Below are 13,378 nucleotides of genomic sequence, written 5' to 3'. Positions count from 1 at the left end.
TGTGCAGCTTTACGGCTGCGCAGATCCAAAGCGGTGGACAAACTCAATGTGTGCATTTTTTTTTTTTTTTCAGTCGGTCAGCGCTATGCAAGACAAGGCGATACAAGTCCACAGACTATTTCCACTTAGCTGTTCGTATTAGAATGGTAGCAACTATGTTGCTTTCATGCGGTCTCTGTATCTTATATCTTCCAGAACACCATCAACTACATGTTCCACCGTCATTTAGCCTTTTTCGTTTTTGTTGGTACTGATTGATGAGCTGCGGCCCCCGAGGGGGGGGGGGGGTATAACTCGGAATCAGTGTTTTATCAGGACAGTTTTCACCTGATGTCACTGCGAAACAAAGCTTAACAAGACTAAAGACAGATCAGTCACCAGAACGGGAGACCTGGACGAGCCGGCTCTGCACTTTGAACCCCCCTTCCCCTGTTTCTTTTGTTGTTCCATCCTTTGACCTGCATGTTTTCGAGCTCTAAATAAAAATGAAACCACTTATTTTATTTCACCACATCGCCTTGTAATTGTAAGGAGCTAGCTGCAAGGTGCCCTAGCCCCCCCCCCCAACCTCGTGTGTCGGTGAAGGATCATCTTATGAAGCCTTACTCCCCCCCACCCCCCTCCCCCCAGCGGCGTCCAGGTTCCTACGGTGGCTGACTGACCTCTCTTCCTTGTTGCATCAAGGCTTGCCTTCTTTTTTTCTGCTGTTGAGGAATGATGACGATGATGAATCTGTGTGTGAATGTGTGTGCGTGTGTGTGCGTGTGTGTGTGTGTGTGTGTGCGTGCTTGTGTTACGTTTCCAGACCTGGAACTAATATCATTTAAAACCCTATTAAACACCTTCATGCAGGGGGTTCGATTTATGTTTGCTAGCAAAACAGCCCCCTCCCCACCCCCCGAACGTCAATCCCCGGCAGAGGCAATCAGTTTCAAGTATTTGATGGGATTTTGAATGCTATTTGCTCCCAGATCTATGTTGTATATTGTATATGATAAACACTTTTTGGACTCCTATGTAAATTTGCATTAATGGCTGACTAACAGCGAAAATAATATTCTATTTAAATCCTTCTCTCTTGGCTGTGGGATCCTAGATGTTTAACTGCATGGATGTACTGTATCTCTGCAGAGTCGACTAGCAGCTGTGTGATTTTTACACAAAAAAAGAATAAATAAAATAAAAACAGCACAATATTTTAAAGGTGACTTTCTCTGCCACTTTCTTTTGCAAAGATTCAGCTCTTCCACTTAATAGCGACAGTTGGAAACTCAAAGCAGGATAAGCCACCTGACTCAAGTTGTATGAGCAAGTGGTTTAAGTCAAGTCATTTTATTTCGCTTGAAATAACATCATTGTCCCGTGACATTTTACATATAGAGCAGGTTGGGACCACGTGCTTCATAATGATTTTCAGAAATCAATATTCCCCCGTGAGCAAACACTTGGTGACAGCTGCGAGGACTGACTGCCTTTTACCGGGAAGAAACCTTGGACTGATCTGAACTCTGTGTGGGTGGATCTGTTTCAACTGGTTGGGGCAGGAAGAAACAGTGAGCGAGTTAGATGGAGGGCATAGGTGTGATCAGAGACAGAGCGGGCCATGCGAGATGGGAGGGAAGGGCCAATAATGATCTTTTGTTAATAAAAGTAGTGCTTACAGTCTTATGATAATTGTTAATTCAGCAGGTATAATCAGCAAAGGCACATGTGTCAAACTCAAGGCCTGCGGGCCAAATGTGGCCCGCCACGTCAGTTAATGTAGCCCGCGAGAGAGTCTTAAAAGGTTCGATTGTCTTAAAATAGAGAAATCAAATGCGGGCATTGACCATAAACTATATTTCTCACAATTCATGCCAATCATGTTACCCGCGAAGCGACGGCATCCCGCCTTTAGATTGCTGTGTATCCTCATGCTCTAAATGATACCTTAATGTCTAAAAAGAGAGAAAAGTTGATGCACGTGGAAGGCTGTTTCAAGAAAGATAGCATTTCAATGAGATTTGAATTAGATGAATAATAAGTGAGTTGTTTTCACATTAAAGAGTAGGAGTTATATTTTAGTTACATTTATACTGTTACCGTTACATGTGGCCCTTTGAGAGCAACCGTCATGCTGATGTGGCCCTCGGTGAAAATGAGTTTGACCTGTCAGATGCTCATCACAAAGAGATTCCTTTTTCTCAAAGAGATTGCATTTTCTTCTTTCTTTAAATGATATTTGAGCAATGTCCCAGAGTTCAGTTTCGTTCATTCAATTTAAATGCTATTTTTTGTAAATGAAAGCATGGAAACATGGGGTATTAACAAAGAAATGTTGAAAACAAAGAGCTGGCCAAGGTAAACCCTCAATCCATCTCCGGATGTAGATGGCAAAATGATAGGAAGATTTTACTCTTCCTTACCATTTCTAAACACACAAACACACACATACACATACATTCGGGTTTTGAGGTCATGTCAGATCTTATTTATATTGCGCCAAATCACAACACAGTATGGGTTGTTGTAAGTGTAACTTGTGTCTTATTTTGCCTTTATGTTTGTGTGGAGAATATCTGTAAAGGTTCAACAAAATCTCCCAAAACTTCAAATTCACAATCACAATAAGATTCTAAGTTTTATTTGTATAAATAATGTAAAATGAAAAGTCGCATGACCAACAACATCATTGTTGCAGATTGTGGCAGATCTGCAACAACATCATTGTTGCAGATCTGACATTCTTGGCATTTTATCATACCATTATCAGAGGCTTCTAGCAAGTAAATCTAACATATATTGTCCCCTGAATAGATTAAAAATGCCAAAAATGCCGAAAAAAAATTAAAGCCAGGTCAGTGTGCTGGACCTCAAACTAAATTAAACAATTTAGAAATGTTTGAAATGATAAGATTAGATTGTGACCCAAATGTGTGAGCCATCACCACCTCCTAATAAATAAAAATAAAAAAAACAACTTTGAGAACAAGTGCCCGCCATTACTTTGCAATTACAAAAGTAACAACCAAAAAATAACTTGGACATGCCACATTTGACCATTTGGCTGTTAAGAAAACTCAACATGATATATTTATTTATCTATTTGTCATAATTGGCATTTTGGGGTGTTGCAGTGGCAGTACTTCTACCTCACAGCAACAAGGTCCCTGCTTCGATGCAGATGGGTTGGGTCTTTCTGTCTTTTTGTCAAAAAAATGCTGCAAGCTCATTGGGGAACCTAAATTGCTTGATAGTGGATTAATGAGTTAAAAATTAGCAGATGTATGTTTTGTGTAGCACTTCCTGATGAGGTCATCTTTTGAGATAGGAATTACAGACAAAGACAAAGAGTTTGAGCAGACTTTATTGCCTCTAAATGCCTTCAGTGTTTTGACTGTTACACACAGGAACTAAAAGCGATCCTCTCACGACCAACTGTGCTTCACAGAAAACTCCAAGCCTCTTGAATTAGTGATTTTTACAGCGAACTAATATACCACTCCCACCAACTCATACGACGTCAACCCAGAGATCCTCAGAGCTGTAGACCAGGCCACTCAAGTAGCAGAAACGGCCTCAATTCACTTTTTAATTTCCTGTATATAAATCAGGACTCTCCTTCAATACTAGGTTTGTCCCAGTTTAATCTGCCTGCAGGTTTTTTTTTTAAACCGAACTCTACCATTTGGTTTAATTCTATGGCCCGTTATTGTAAATCCCAGCTTACACATAAAGTCTGAGTCGGCTGATTATCTATGTTGCAGTTCCTCCAACAGCAGGACAAAGAGCTCTAAACTATATCAAAAGCAGAGGTTTGACTGTGTTTTCTGCAAAAGCGGGGCGTCAGAATGTTACAGCGGGATCCATGGGTTGGTTTCAGGTGTGTTGAATCTGCAAAGTGAGCAGAAAACGCAGCTCGGGTTTTGAATCCAACTTCATTTGGCGACACTGGAGAAAAAAAAAAAGACGGAGGTCAAACTCAAGTGAAAGCAAATTAGTTTATTTTTTCTGCATGAACAAGTGTTTGATTTTGATGTGAAGATTAAATATGAATTATTAATTGTAATCTGATCAGAGTCAGAAAAAATGGTTCGCAATGAATACTGGGACCCTCACATCCCTGAGTGCAGGATAAGCGTTATAGATAGTGGATGAATACTAGTTTCTGTTGGATGATATCTCTGGGTACTTTATGGCTTTGAGATCGTCCGAAAATATGTGAATAGATTAAGTATAAGACATCCAGAAGAGGTGAGTGAAACTAATGCACTGCAAGTTTATACATTTGGTTACGCTTGGATGATATCATTACAGGCTTATTACAATTATGGACACTTACACACTGGTCTCCTTGTAGCGCTCCAGAGCCTTCTGCGCGACCACCTCGGAGAACTTGGGGTCGGTCCACGGAATATCACCCGGCACAGTGAAATTCATGGCTGGGGTGTCGAACAGCTTCACGCTCACGTTGGTGTCGGATGGCTTCGCTTGCCCGGTCAGCTTGTCGGAATCATTGCAGTGTACCTGCAGGACCCAGACCGAAACCTTTCATTTTATTTGCAAAGATGCGTATCTCATTACGTCTCCTGCAGCGAGCCAATTTTACTTCTCACTGAAAAACCTCGAGGGGAAAAAAATCCTGATTAATTTCAAGTTTGCTTTTCCCAAAAATGAGAGTTGTCTTTAATTGACACCTTTAAAAAAAAAATGATCACGATCTTCCTAAGCATAACAATGGGCTGCTGTATTAACCCTTGTGTTGTCTTGTGGGTCAAAAGTGACCCACTACCATGTTAAGCTGTAGAAAAAACACCTCAACCTATTTTTTTTCCAACTTGAAATTTCATGACTTTTCCTAAAGAGACCCCATAATTAGAAAAAGTGATACTTCTTTTTTGTTTATGTTTCCATGTGGGCTGTACACCACTAGGGTACAAAAATTGTCTTATTGGTCATTTTTGAGCCGTAGGACAAGGGGAGTAAACACAATGTTAAGATCGCACGAGGGTTAAAAACAAAACTTTACTCTAGTGATGTTTGTGTTTGAATGACGAAATCTCATCCCTTGGGACGGCTTCATCTCATAACTTAACCAATCTCAGATTAGCTGTTTTTTAACAGTTCAAGGATTGAGAGCGGGACGTTACGAACCCCCTGAATCTGGAAGATGTCACTCGAGTCGGTGCTGTTGGCCAGAGACGAAACCCAGCCAAACTGGCGGTTGAACAGGTCCAGGAGGGAAGAGGTGTTGAACATCTGCTCCTCAAAGTTCTTCAGCAGGGTGTTGTACTGCTGGGTGAAGCGCTCGGTCATGGCCAGCGCCTCCTCCAGTTCTTCCTTCAGGTGACCCTGCAGGGGTTTCCTCCCCGAGCAATCTGCAGCAAAACATTCATGTCAACTCCTCGAACAGAAAAAAAAAAGCCTGCAGGTGTGTATTTTCATAAATATGTTAACTGCTTCACTCTTTACCCGCTCAATCAGTTTAGCTTTCGTGTTTGTTACTCTGACAAATGGGTGATGTATCGCAGCAGTTTTAAAGAAATAAGTTTTAAACTGCATTTTCCATCCCTTTCCTCTTTTCGACTCGAAACTCATGTGTTATAAATACAAAAGAGGGAGGAGAGGGTGGTGGAACACAACTGGACCTCAGGATACACACTTAGGCTTGAAAATAAAAGATCTAATAAAATGTTACATAATAAAGGGTAATTGGGTTTTAGCCTGATGCAGTTTGTGTTTGCAAAAATTCCAGTCTTGCTAAGATTGAGTGACAGTTTCTAAGTGTGCGTGTGTTTGTTTGTGAGATGGTTATTCAAATCAAAAATAATCCATAATAGTGTGAATAAAGACAACTTTTTGATTGTTGTCTGGTTTTAATATGGATATTTAACTGTTGTTTTCTTAACTTTTACAAAATATTCCCCTCAGTAAATTTTCAAAATCATGTGCCATGTGTAAACCACCAAGAATTGATTCCAAAATCTGAGACATTGGGTTAAAAAAATTGGAAAGATCAAAAGTGAATAAAATTATTCTCCTCTTTCATTGTTTCTTTTAACGGATAAAAATCCAGAGGATAAAAATAATTACATAGAAGGTTTCGATATATCACTTTGTGTGTATGTGTGTGTGTGTGTTTGGACAACAGCTGTTCGTAACAACCCATTTTCAACAGGGTGTTGCAATATTGATTGATATTTCTTTTACTTTTATGAATGAAGGGTGGACATCCCAACTTCCTGCTTCTATATACTATCACTAACTTATCCGGATCACATAATATGTATACCATCAAACTTGTCATCACATCATCACTGGTGTGGTTACTGTGTCATTATCTCTTAGAATAACAACTTTCACTGCTGCGTCTTCTCACCGATATCCTGGATCTCCTTGCACTTCTGACACTCATCGCGGAACTTGAGGCATCCTATTGAGTTGCGGCGGATTTCTCTGCAGGTCATCCTGCCGTTTCCGAAAGGCTTGGTGATGACCACGTCCTCGTTTACGTTTCCGTCTGCGACCAGATGCCGTTATTTGTCTTTCCGCTACTCCGAGTCACATACATTTTAAGTACAAATACTTACATTTTAAATTCACATTGGAACAGTTCATGTACATTTATTGAGTCTAACTGCAGGTTGACTAACTTTAAGACCATTTTGTGTTAATATTACACTCCTGTAATAGTGAATGAACCTGTGAGGATTCCAGATGAGGTGTGGACAACCAAAAAAAAATATGAAACTGGTGAGATGCATTTCTCTTAGTGACGGCCAGTGCTGCATTCAATGACAAACAACGCAACCTTTTGAAACTGTTCTCCTTAAAAAAAGCGATTTTGAACTATACAAGGTCACCCGTATTCTTTTTTTAAAAGATGCTTTACATTTTAAAAACACAGTGATTGAAAAGTATACCTTCACTGGAAGACATGTCAGTATCAATGTCCATCATGGAGTCCATGGAGCCGAGGAAGTTCTTCCTCATGTTCACCAAGGGGGAGAAGAGATCCTGGAAGCCATGGAAAGGATCGTGGAAGATGGAGGGGATGCTTCGGTACAAGCGAGGGTGGGAGCTGAAGAAGCTGGGCATAAAGAAATTCGGGCGACTTTCGTGCACATGGTGTGCCACCTGAGAGAAAAACAGATGATAAGATAGGGGAAATTATTTTGTCACAGCAAAATAAATATGAATATAAATATAATTAGAGAGAGACGAAGAGAGAGGAGAGATAATGAAGAGAAGAGGAGAAACAGATGTAGTTCTGCTGAAGTTTGGACTGAACACTAACGTTAAAATAAGTAACACCATCACTAATGTTGGGTATATTTTACCGAATACAATATTCAGGATAAAATACACTTTTCATCAATTTATAGATGGGCCGATGGGAGGAGGGAAACAAATGTACAATTAATAATATCAGTGAGCAGCCTGAAGCTACCCAAGGACCCATAGAGCGCAATGTCAACACAATGAAAATCACATGACAAGAATTGTGTGGGTGAAAGTCACCTGACAATAGTGTTCTAGGGTTAAGAAGTAACATAACCATTCTTGAAACAACAATCAAATAAAAAAATAAATAAAATTAGAAATACAATAATGTGATGGAAGCATCTCGCATAATATCTTTCACATGTCATGAAAATCTGGAGATGACCACTTCACATGTAAACATCGAGATGCTGCGCTTGCTACTGAGAATACTTATATTGTAAAAAAAAAAATTTCAACTTTTAATTTCATTTTCTTGTCTTGGGAAACCATTCAATCTCTCATTCGGACACCAGCGCGATTCAGGATCCCCAATGAACCTACTGCCTGTATTGGCAGGGAAGACACATGCAAACTCCCTGTTGGATTCAAATCAGGGACACTTGCTATGAGGCAGAAATGCTGACCACTGCACCAGTAACTAATGCCACATCAAGGTGTAGGAACTATGATCCCTGTGTTTTAGATGGAGTTGTGGGTTTCAGTGTTGTCCGCAGTACCTTCATACTGTCCGAAAATATGTTGTCAACACCGTCAGCCATCACCGAGTATTTTTCCTCCAGGTTCTTCAGCTCTTTGTCCTGCCGCTGCCCCTCCTGCTCCAGGACGTCCATTTTCTCCCCATTGATCCAGATGGAGAAGGGAGAAGTTCGGTTCAGCACGTCTTCTAACTGCAGAGAGTCGGAAAGGAATAGAAATCACCCGTTTCAGCCAAAATCTCAACATTTCTCTTTGTCTCCGGTGTCTTGAATTTAAGACTCACCTGACGCCCAACCAGTCCGGACCCGCTGCTGCAGGTTCTGGAGTAAAACTTGACACAGGTGCTCCTCAAGCAGGGCTTACACTCCTCCCACAGAGCCTTCATAGTCTCGTTGCACACCTCCTCCTGCTGCTCCAGCTCCATCTCCTTCTCTTGAGCCACTCGCATCGCCTCCTGTGGTGACACGCATGCGGAGAGTCAAGGGTGGACTTGTTTTTTCACTTTGTACACTTAGGACTAAAAATTATTATTATTCCTTTATTATCTCACCACTCACCTCTGTCAAACTCACTACATACAGCCTAATTTGATGTCGGGGCGGACCAGTAAAATTATTGCCTAAAAGCGACACTAAGTCCAAATTTTTCCTTCGTTTTAGTGTAAAGAAGGTTAACAGGTAAATTGTAAAAATCGCTATATGTAATGAACTGTTCCTCTAAAAAATACATGATGAATTAATATTGAAAATGAATATTAAAAAAGAATTGATGAAATGACACCCTAGAAATATTGTTGAGTTAAAAGACAAATTCACGTCACTGTGGGAAAATTTGCCACTAGAATTTATTAGAAAATTAACTGGTAGCATGTATAAGAAGAGGTATAATGTTTTCAAGGCTATTGGTGGTTATTCTGGTTATTAAATCTTATTCTGGTTACTAAAATGGCTATTATGGTTATCGAATTAAAATCTTTTTTATTTTGCCCTTTTTTTTTTGCTATTGCTTTTGTGTTGTTTATAGAAATAAGAAAAGAAAATATTGTTTAAACAATGCCACTAGATGTTTTTTCATTAAAAAAAAATCATTTTGTTTTCAAATTTTGAAGCAAAGTTACTTTCTAATTTTTTCTTTGCCCTCCGTTTTTTTTGAAACCCACTGTATAAAACCGCCACTAACACAAAGATATGATTTCAGGCAGGGGGCCACAAAATATTGTCTCGAGGGCCGCAAGTCTGAGACCCCGATCTAGTACACACACAGGGCCACATTTATCACTATAAGAATTGAACCAGGTATAAGCACAAAAAAATTATGTCAAGTAACCTTAAACAATGTAATAATGAAATCCTGGCTCGTGGCTCTGTATAAAAATATACATATATATATATATATATATATATATATATATATATCAGGATTCTACCTCCTTCAGCTGCTTGGTTTTCTCCAGCACACCCAAAAACTTCTTGTGGTCGTCCGAAGACTTCTGCATCACGCTCTTCATCTCCTTCACGCCGTTAATGGCGTTCTCAATCTGTTCGTCCAGATACTTCTCTCCCTGAAGAGACATCTCTGTCGAGACGAGGAGGTGCAGACGGTGATTGGCATGAATATCGGTCATATGCGCAATAGCTCTTTGATTTGTTAATAACCAAGTAAGTTTCTTTTATCAAGTATGTGTGGGCGAATATGAAAAAAGGATGTGTAAATAAAGGCTTACGGCTCAGATCTTCTTTGGACGGAGGAACAATGCAGTTGACTGAGGCCAGAAAAAGAGCCAGCACAGCCAAAGGCTTTGACCCCTTCTTCTTCATCATCATCATCATCATTAACATCCTCTCTGACTCTTAAAGGGCCAGCAGGCAATGATGAGAAAAAAAACTGGGAAAAAAAAAAAAAAAAAGACTCCCGTGATGTTGCTGTAATACCTGGATGCATGCTAAGGTCATTGGTAAGATTTCACCCTCACATGGCAAAATACCCCAAATAACCGGGCTGATCAATGCATGTGAATAATTCATTGATCTGATACTTTCTTTTGTTCTCCGGTTGCACTTGGTGGCGTGACATCAACACCGGACTGACCTTAGATCAATGTTTTTGTGCGACTTTGACCATCTGTGCCTTTTGGAAAACACAAAGATAACAGCGGGTTCCTTCTCTGTTTACCCAGTACCCTGACTTGTGCTTGGTCAGCTGCCCGTTCCTTCAACAATGTCTGGTTTAACCGTCGCTTCGCACACAAACACGAGACAGATACAGAGGTCTCTCCGGTATCTTTGCTCCAACTTCTGCAAGGGGTTGGAGTTTTATTCAATGTCAAAGGCGAAGCGGCAATGACAAGGCCCTGCTGAGAGAAGGACAGCTTAACCGCTAAAGAAAAAAAATCTGGACACCGAAACGCTCCACCTGACATCATTCTGGGATGGATTTCCTGAGATTTTGGATGCAACCCATAGTCACTCACCCCTTGCGAAACGCTGTTTGTTTGTTTTTTGCACGTTTATTGTATTGTTCAAGGTCCACACTGCATTTTTTGAGATGAGTATTCAAGAAAATAAATTCATTTTAGACAAGCTCGGAAAAGAAATCTTGCTCGTGTGTTTTTGCACGCCCACCGTCTCTTGTTCCTATGGAAACACTTTGTACTCGGATTTTCTGAATATTTGACGATCTCTGCAAACTGATTTTCTCACACGTCGACAATTTTTCTCAACTATGTTGATCTAATTTTGTTTGTTTTTTTTTAAAACATGCATCATTTCACCTTCAACTCCATTCCATAAACCACTTATGTCCATGTAAGTTGCCACCGAGAGGAAAAATTAATATGTCACAAACCCGGGGGGACCGAACGCCCACCTGACATGGCCCACTTTCTCTTCTTTATAGAATCCGGTTACTCCACGAATTTAACACTTTCTGCATGGAAAGTCACCCCCGCTGCAGAAAGACATTAGGCTCCCTATTTAAGGCCAGAAAAAACAAATTCTCGCTTAATTAGTGGGCGCTGGTTACTGAAAGCCGGTAAACAAAAGGGTGGCTGCTTCCACTGAGGCGTTTATGATGAGAAGCCAAAAATCTAGGATGAGTCAGGGACAAGAGAGGGGAGGGAACTGCACGAGAGGCCCGAGTCAACCTGAGAGAGTTAAACAGACAGACAGTTGGACAAATAAAAAGGGGAAAAGGAAATTATTTACCCCGCAGAGGCTGAGCGACATTGTTTGCTTGGCTGCTATGGGGATCCTGGTTACACAACAGAGAAAATGCAGACTGCCATGTCCAGATGTTCCCTGCCTTCCTTAAAGTTCGTGCGGCGTCATGAAGTGAAATTAAAAACACCATCTTCAGAAGAGCATTTCTGTCTCGACGCCAACTTAGTTTTATATTACACTCTGTCTGTCCTCCTCACTTCTACACTGTTTTCTTCTTTTTCATCATTTCATGGTATTTCACTGGCATCCCTGTCATATATACAGGACTGTCTCAGAAAATTACAATATTGTGATGAAGTTCTTTATCTCTGTGATGCAATTAAAAAAAAATTACTTTTTCATAATATTCTAATATTTTGAGATAGGATTTTGGAGTTTTCTTAAGATGTAAGCCACAATCAGCAATATTGAAATAATAAAAGGCTTGCAATATTTCAGTTGATTTGTAATGAATCCAGAATGCATCACATTTTTGTTTTTGTAACTGCATTACAGAAGATAAAGAACTTTATCACAATATTCTAATTTTCTGAGACAATCCTGTATAAGTGTATATAAACATACATTTATACATGCATATGTATATGTGTGTGTGTATGTATTGCATCCACTATGTTGGAGTAATAAATCACTTCAAGTACTCAGATCCGTATGTATCAACAACTCCTACATTTTTGAATCAACCAGAATCTGGAATTATCTAATCCAATGGGACGCTTGGGATATTTTTTGGATGATAATGGATTCAGTGGTCATTCAGGTTTGCTGAAATTAAGTCAATTTAATTCAACAAGGTTTTTAATATCAATTATAATATACAACCGGAAGCACACAGAAAAAGCACGATAACATGGTAACCCTTTTCTAATAATCTTGTTACAAGAGACGCGTTTTTCTCATTCTCTTGCTGTGCGCACAGCAAATGTGTGCGGGATTTATAGCGATGACATCACACATCTCTAATCCAGTTGTTTTTGATGCGGGATCGAGGTCACACCCGTGAATAAGCAAAACACACAGCAGCCACAGTAATCCCTTCTGCACGAGAAACATAAAAAAAAAAAAAAACTCAAATAAAACCCACACGACAATAAATAAAACACTCTGCAATTGTTTTAAATGCACATTTTAAAATATATCTTCCAAACGCAAATATAAATGACAATTTCAGTTTTTTTTCTATTAAACCTGGTGCTAGAAATAAAAGTGAACTTTATTTTCGTTCAGTTTTTCCTTTATTTACTTACATTTCCTATCTCAAATTAAGCCCCAGTGACTCACCTCGGTGCCTTCGGGTCCCGGAGCGTCTGAAGCCGTCCGTCTCTCTCTCTCCCCCGGTTTGCTGCTGGTATTTATACCTGCGGATCTCTGGGACTCTGCCTGCACATGATTCAGCAGCCAGGCACCCATCCTGCACCCGTCAAGCTGCTGCTCTTGCTTTCCTAGAGATGCACTTTCATAATAAAATAACAGCCAGGGATTTCCGTAGTGGAGTTTTGAGGGCGATGGATGCGCTTTTGTGTTAAATGCTGGTGACAGTGAGATCTTAAAGGAAGAAAATTGTTGATTACGCATGGGAAAAAGGAGAGATTTCACATAACATCAAGTTTAAATCTTCTTATTTGTTCATTTCTCTGCATGGCCAAAAATAAAACAATCGGTTTATGATATCTTATTAGTCCTGTCAGCAGTGCCATCGCAGAAATGAACGTGGTTATTTTCCATAACAATAGTTTTATTTTGAAATTCCATTGATTTTTTTTTTTTTTTTCCTTGTTGTTGGTTTAACACACACCAGCTTGACGCTAAAAAGCCTGAGGAGTTTTCCAGAAGTTTTGTAATTTACTGGCAGCTGCTGCAGGAGTTGGCGAGTGGAAAGATAAACATCTAATCCAAAATTCATCCTGATGATGACTCAACATATATGGAATATTTATGAAATAAAATATTAGGTTTGGGTACATGGTTATTACCAAACAGGAATAGAGTTTTAAAATGAATTTGTTTAATAGAGCAAAACAAATTACTATGGGGGACCATGTGTGTGCACGCATTTGTGTACTTTCTGAATTTCCTCAAGGAATCGCAAGGATTTATCAATAATTTGTTACTATATATCTGCTGGCAACATTTAAATCCAAAACCATGCAATGATGTAGAATAATCACATACTATAGTGTCATAGCTCTATGATTAAT

At 39.7% G+C, this 13,378-nt stretch overlaps 1 protein-coding gene across 2 annotated transcripts; it reads right to left on the bottom strand.

Moving 5' to 3' along the window:
• Positions 1-3,328: 3,328 nt before the first annotated feature.
• On the bottom strand, positions 3,329-12,595 carry clu (clusterin). Of its 2 annotated transcripts, XM_086167455.1 has the most exons (10): positions 12,462-12,595; positions 9,686-9,846; positions 9,389-9,537; positions 8,246-8,416; positions 7,983-8,153; positions 6,903-7,116; positions 6,359-6,499; positions 5,134-5,357; positions 4,322-4,506; positions 3,329-3,930 (listed from the first exon to the last, which is right to left on the bottom strand). In XM_086167455.1, the coding sequence occupies exons 2-10, from the start codon at positions 9,798-9,800 to the stop codon at positions 3,918-3,920; spliced, it is 1,383 nt and encodes a 460-aa protein (XP_086023581.1). In that variant the 5' UTR covers positions 9,801-9,846; positions 12,462-12,595; the 3' UTR covers positions 3,329-3,917. The 2 variants fall into 2 exon arrangements, with proteins under 2 accessions (XP_086023581.1, XP_086023582.1); XM_086167456.1 differs by lacking the exon at positions 3,329-3,930 and having other exon boundaries at positions 4,318-4,506; positions 12,462-12,591.
• Positions 12,596-13,378: the final 783 nt, after the last annotated feature.

The sequence above is a fragment of the Fistularia commersonii genome, chromosome 20 (genome assembly GCF_037954325.1).
Source record: "Fistularia commersonii isolate RoL2024-O1a breed Wild chromosome 20, RoL_Fcom_v1.0, whole genome shotgun sequence".
NCBI classification, from domain to species: domain Eukaryota; kingdom Metazoa; phylum Chordata; class Actinopteri; order Syngnathiformes; family Fistulariidae; genus Fistularia; species Fistularia commersonii.
The sequence above is the reverse complement of the archived record's forward strand: the minus strand, read 5'-3'. Positions and strand labels throughout refer to the sequence as shown.

What these genes read in the sequence shown, in the direction of transcription:
- clu (XM_086167455.1), bottom strand. Translation starts at nt 9,800, where the DNA reads ATGTTAATGATGATGATGATGATGAAGAAGAAGGGGTCAAAGCCTTTG. An exon ending in TGACATGTCTTCCAGTGAAG is followed by an intron (nt 6,500 to 6,902) that starts GTATACTTTTCA and finishes ATCTGGTCGCAG; the next exon opens with ACGGAAACGTAAACGAGGAC. An exon ending in ACATCTTCCAGATTCAGGGG is followed by an intron (nt 4,507 to 5,133) that starts GTTCGTAACGTC and finishes TGGGTCCTGCAG; the next exon opens with GTACACTGCAATGATTCCGA.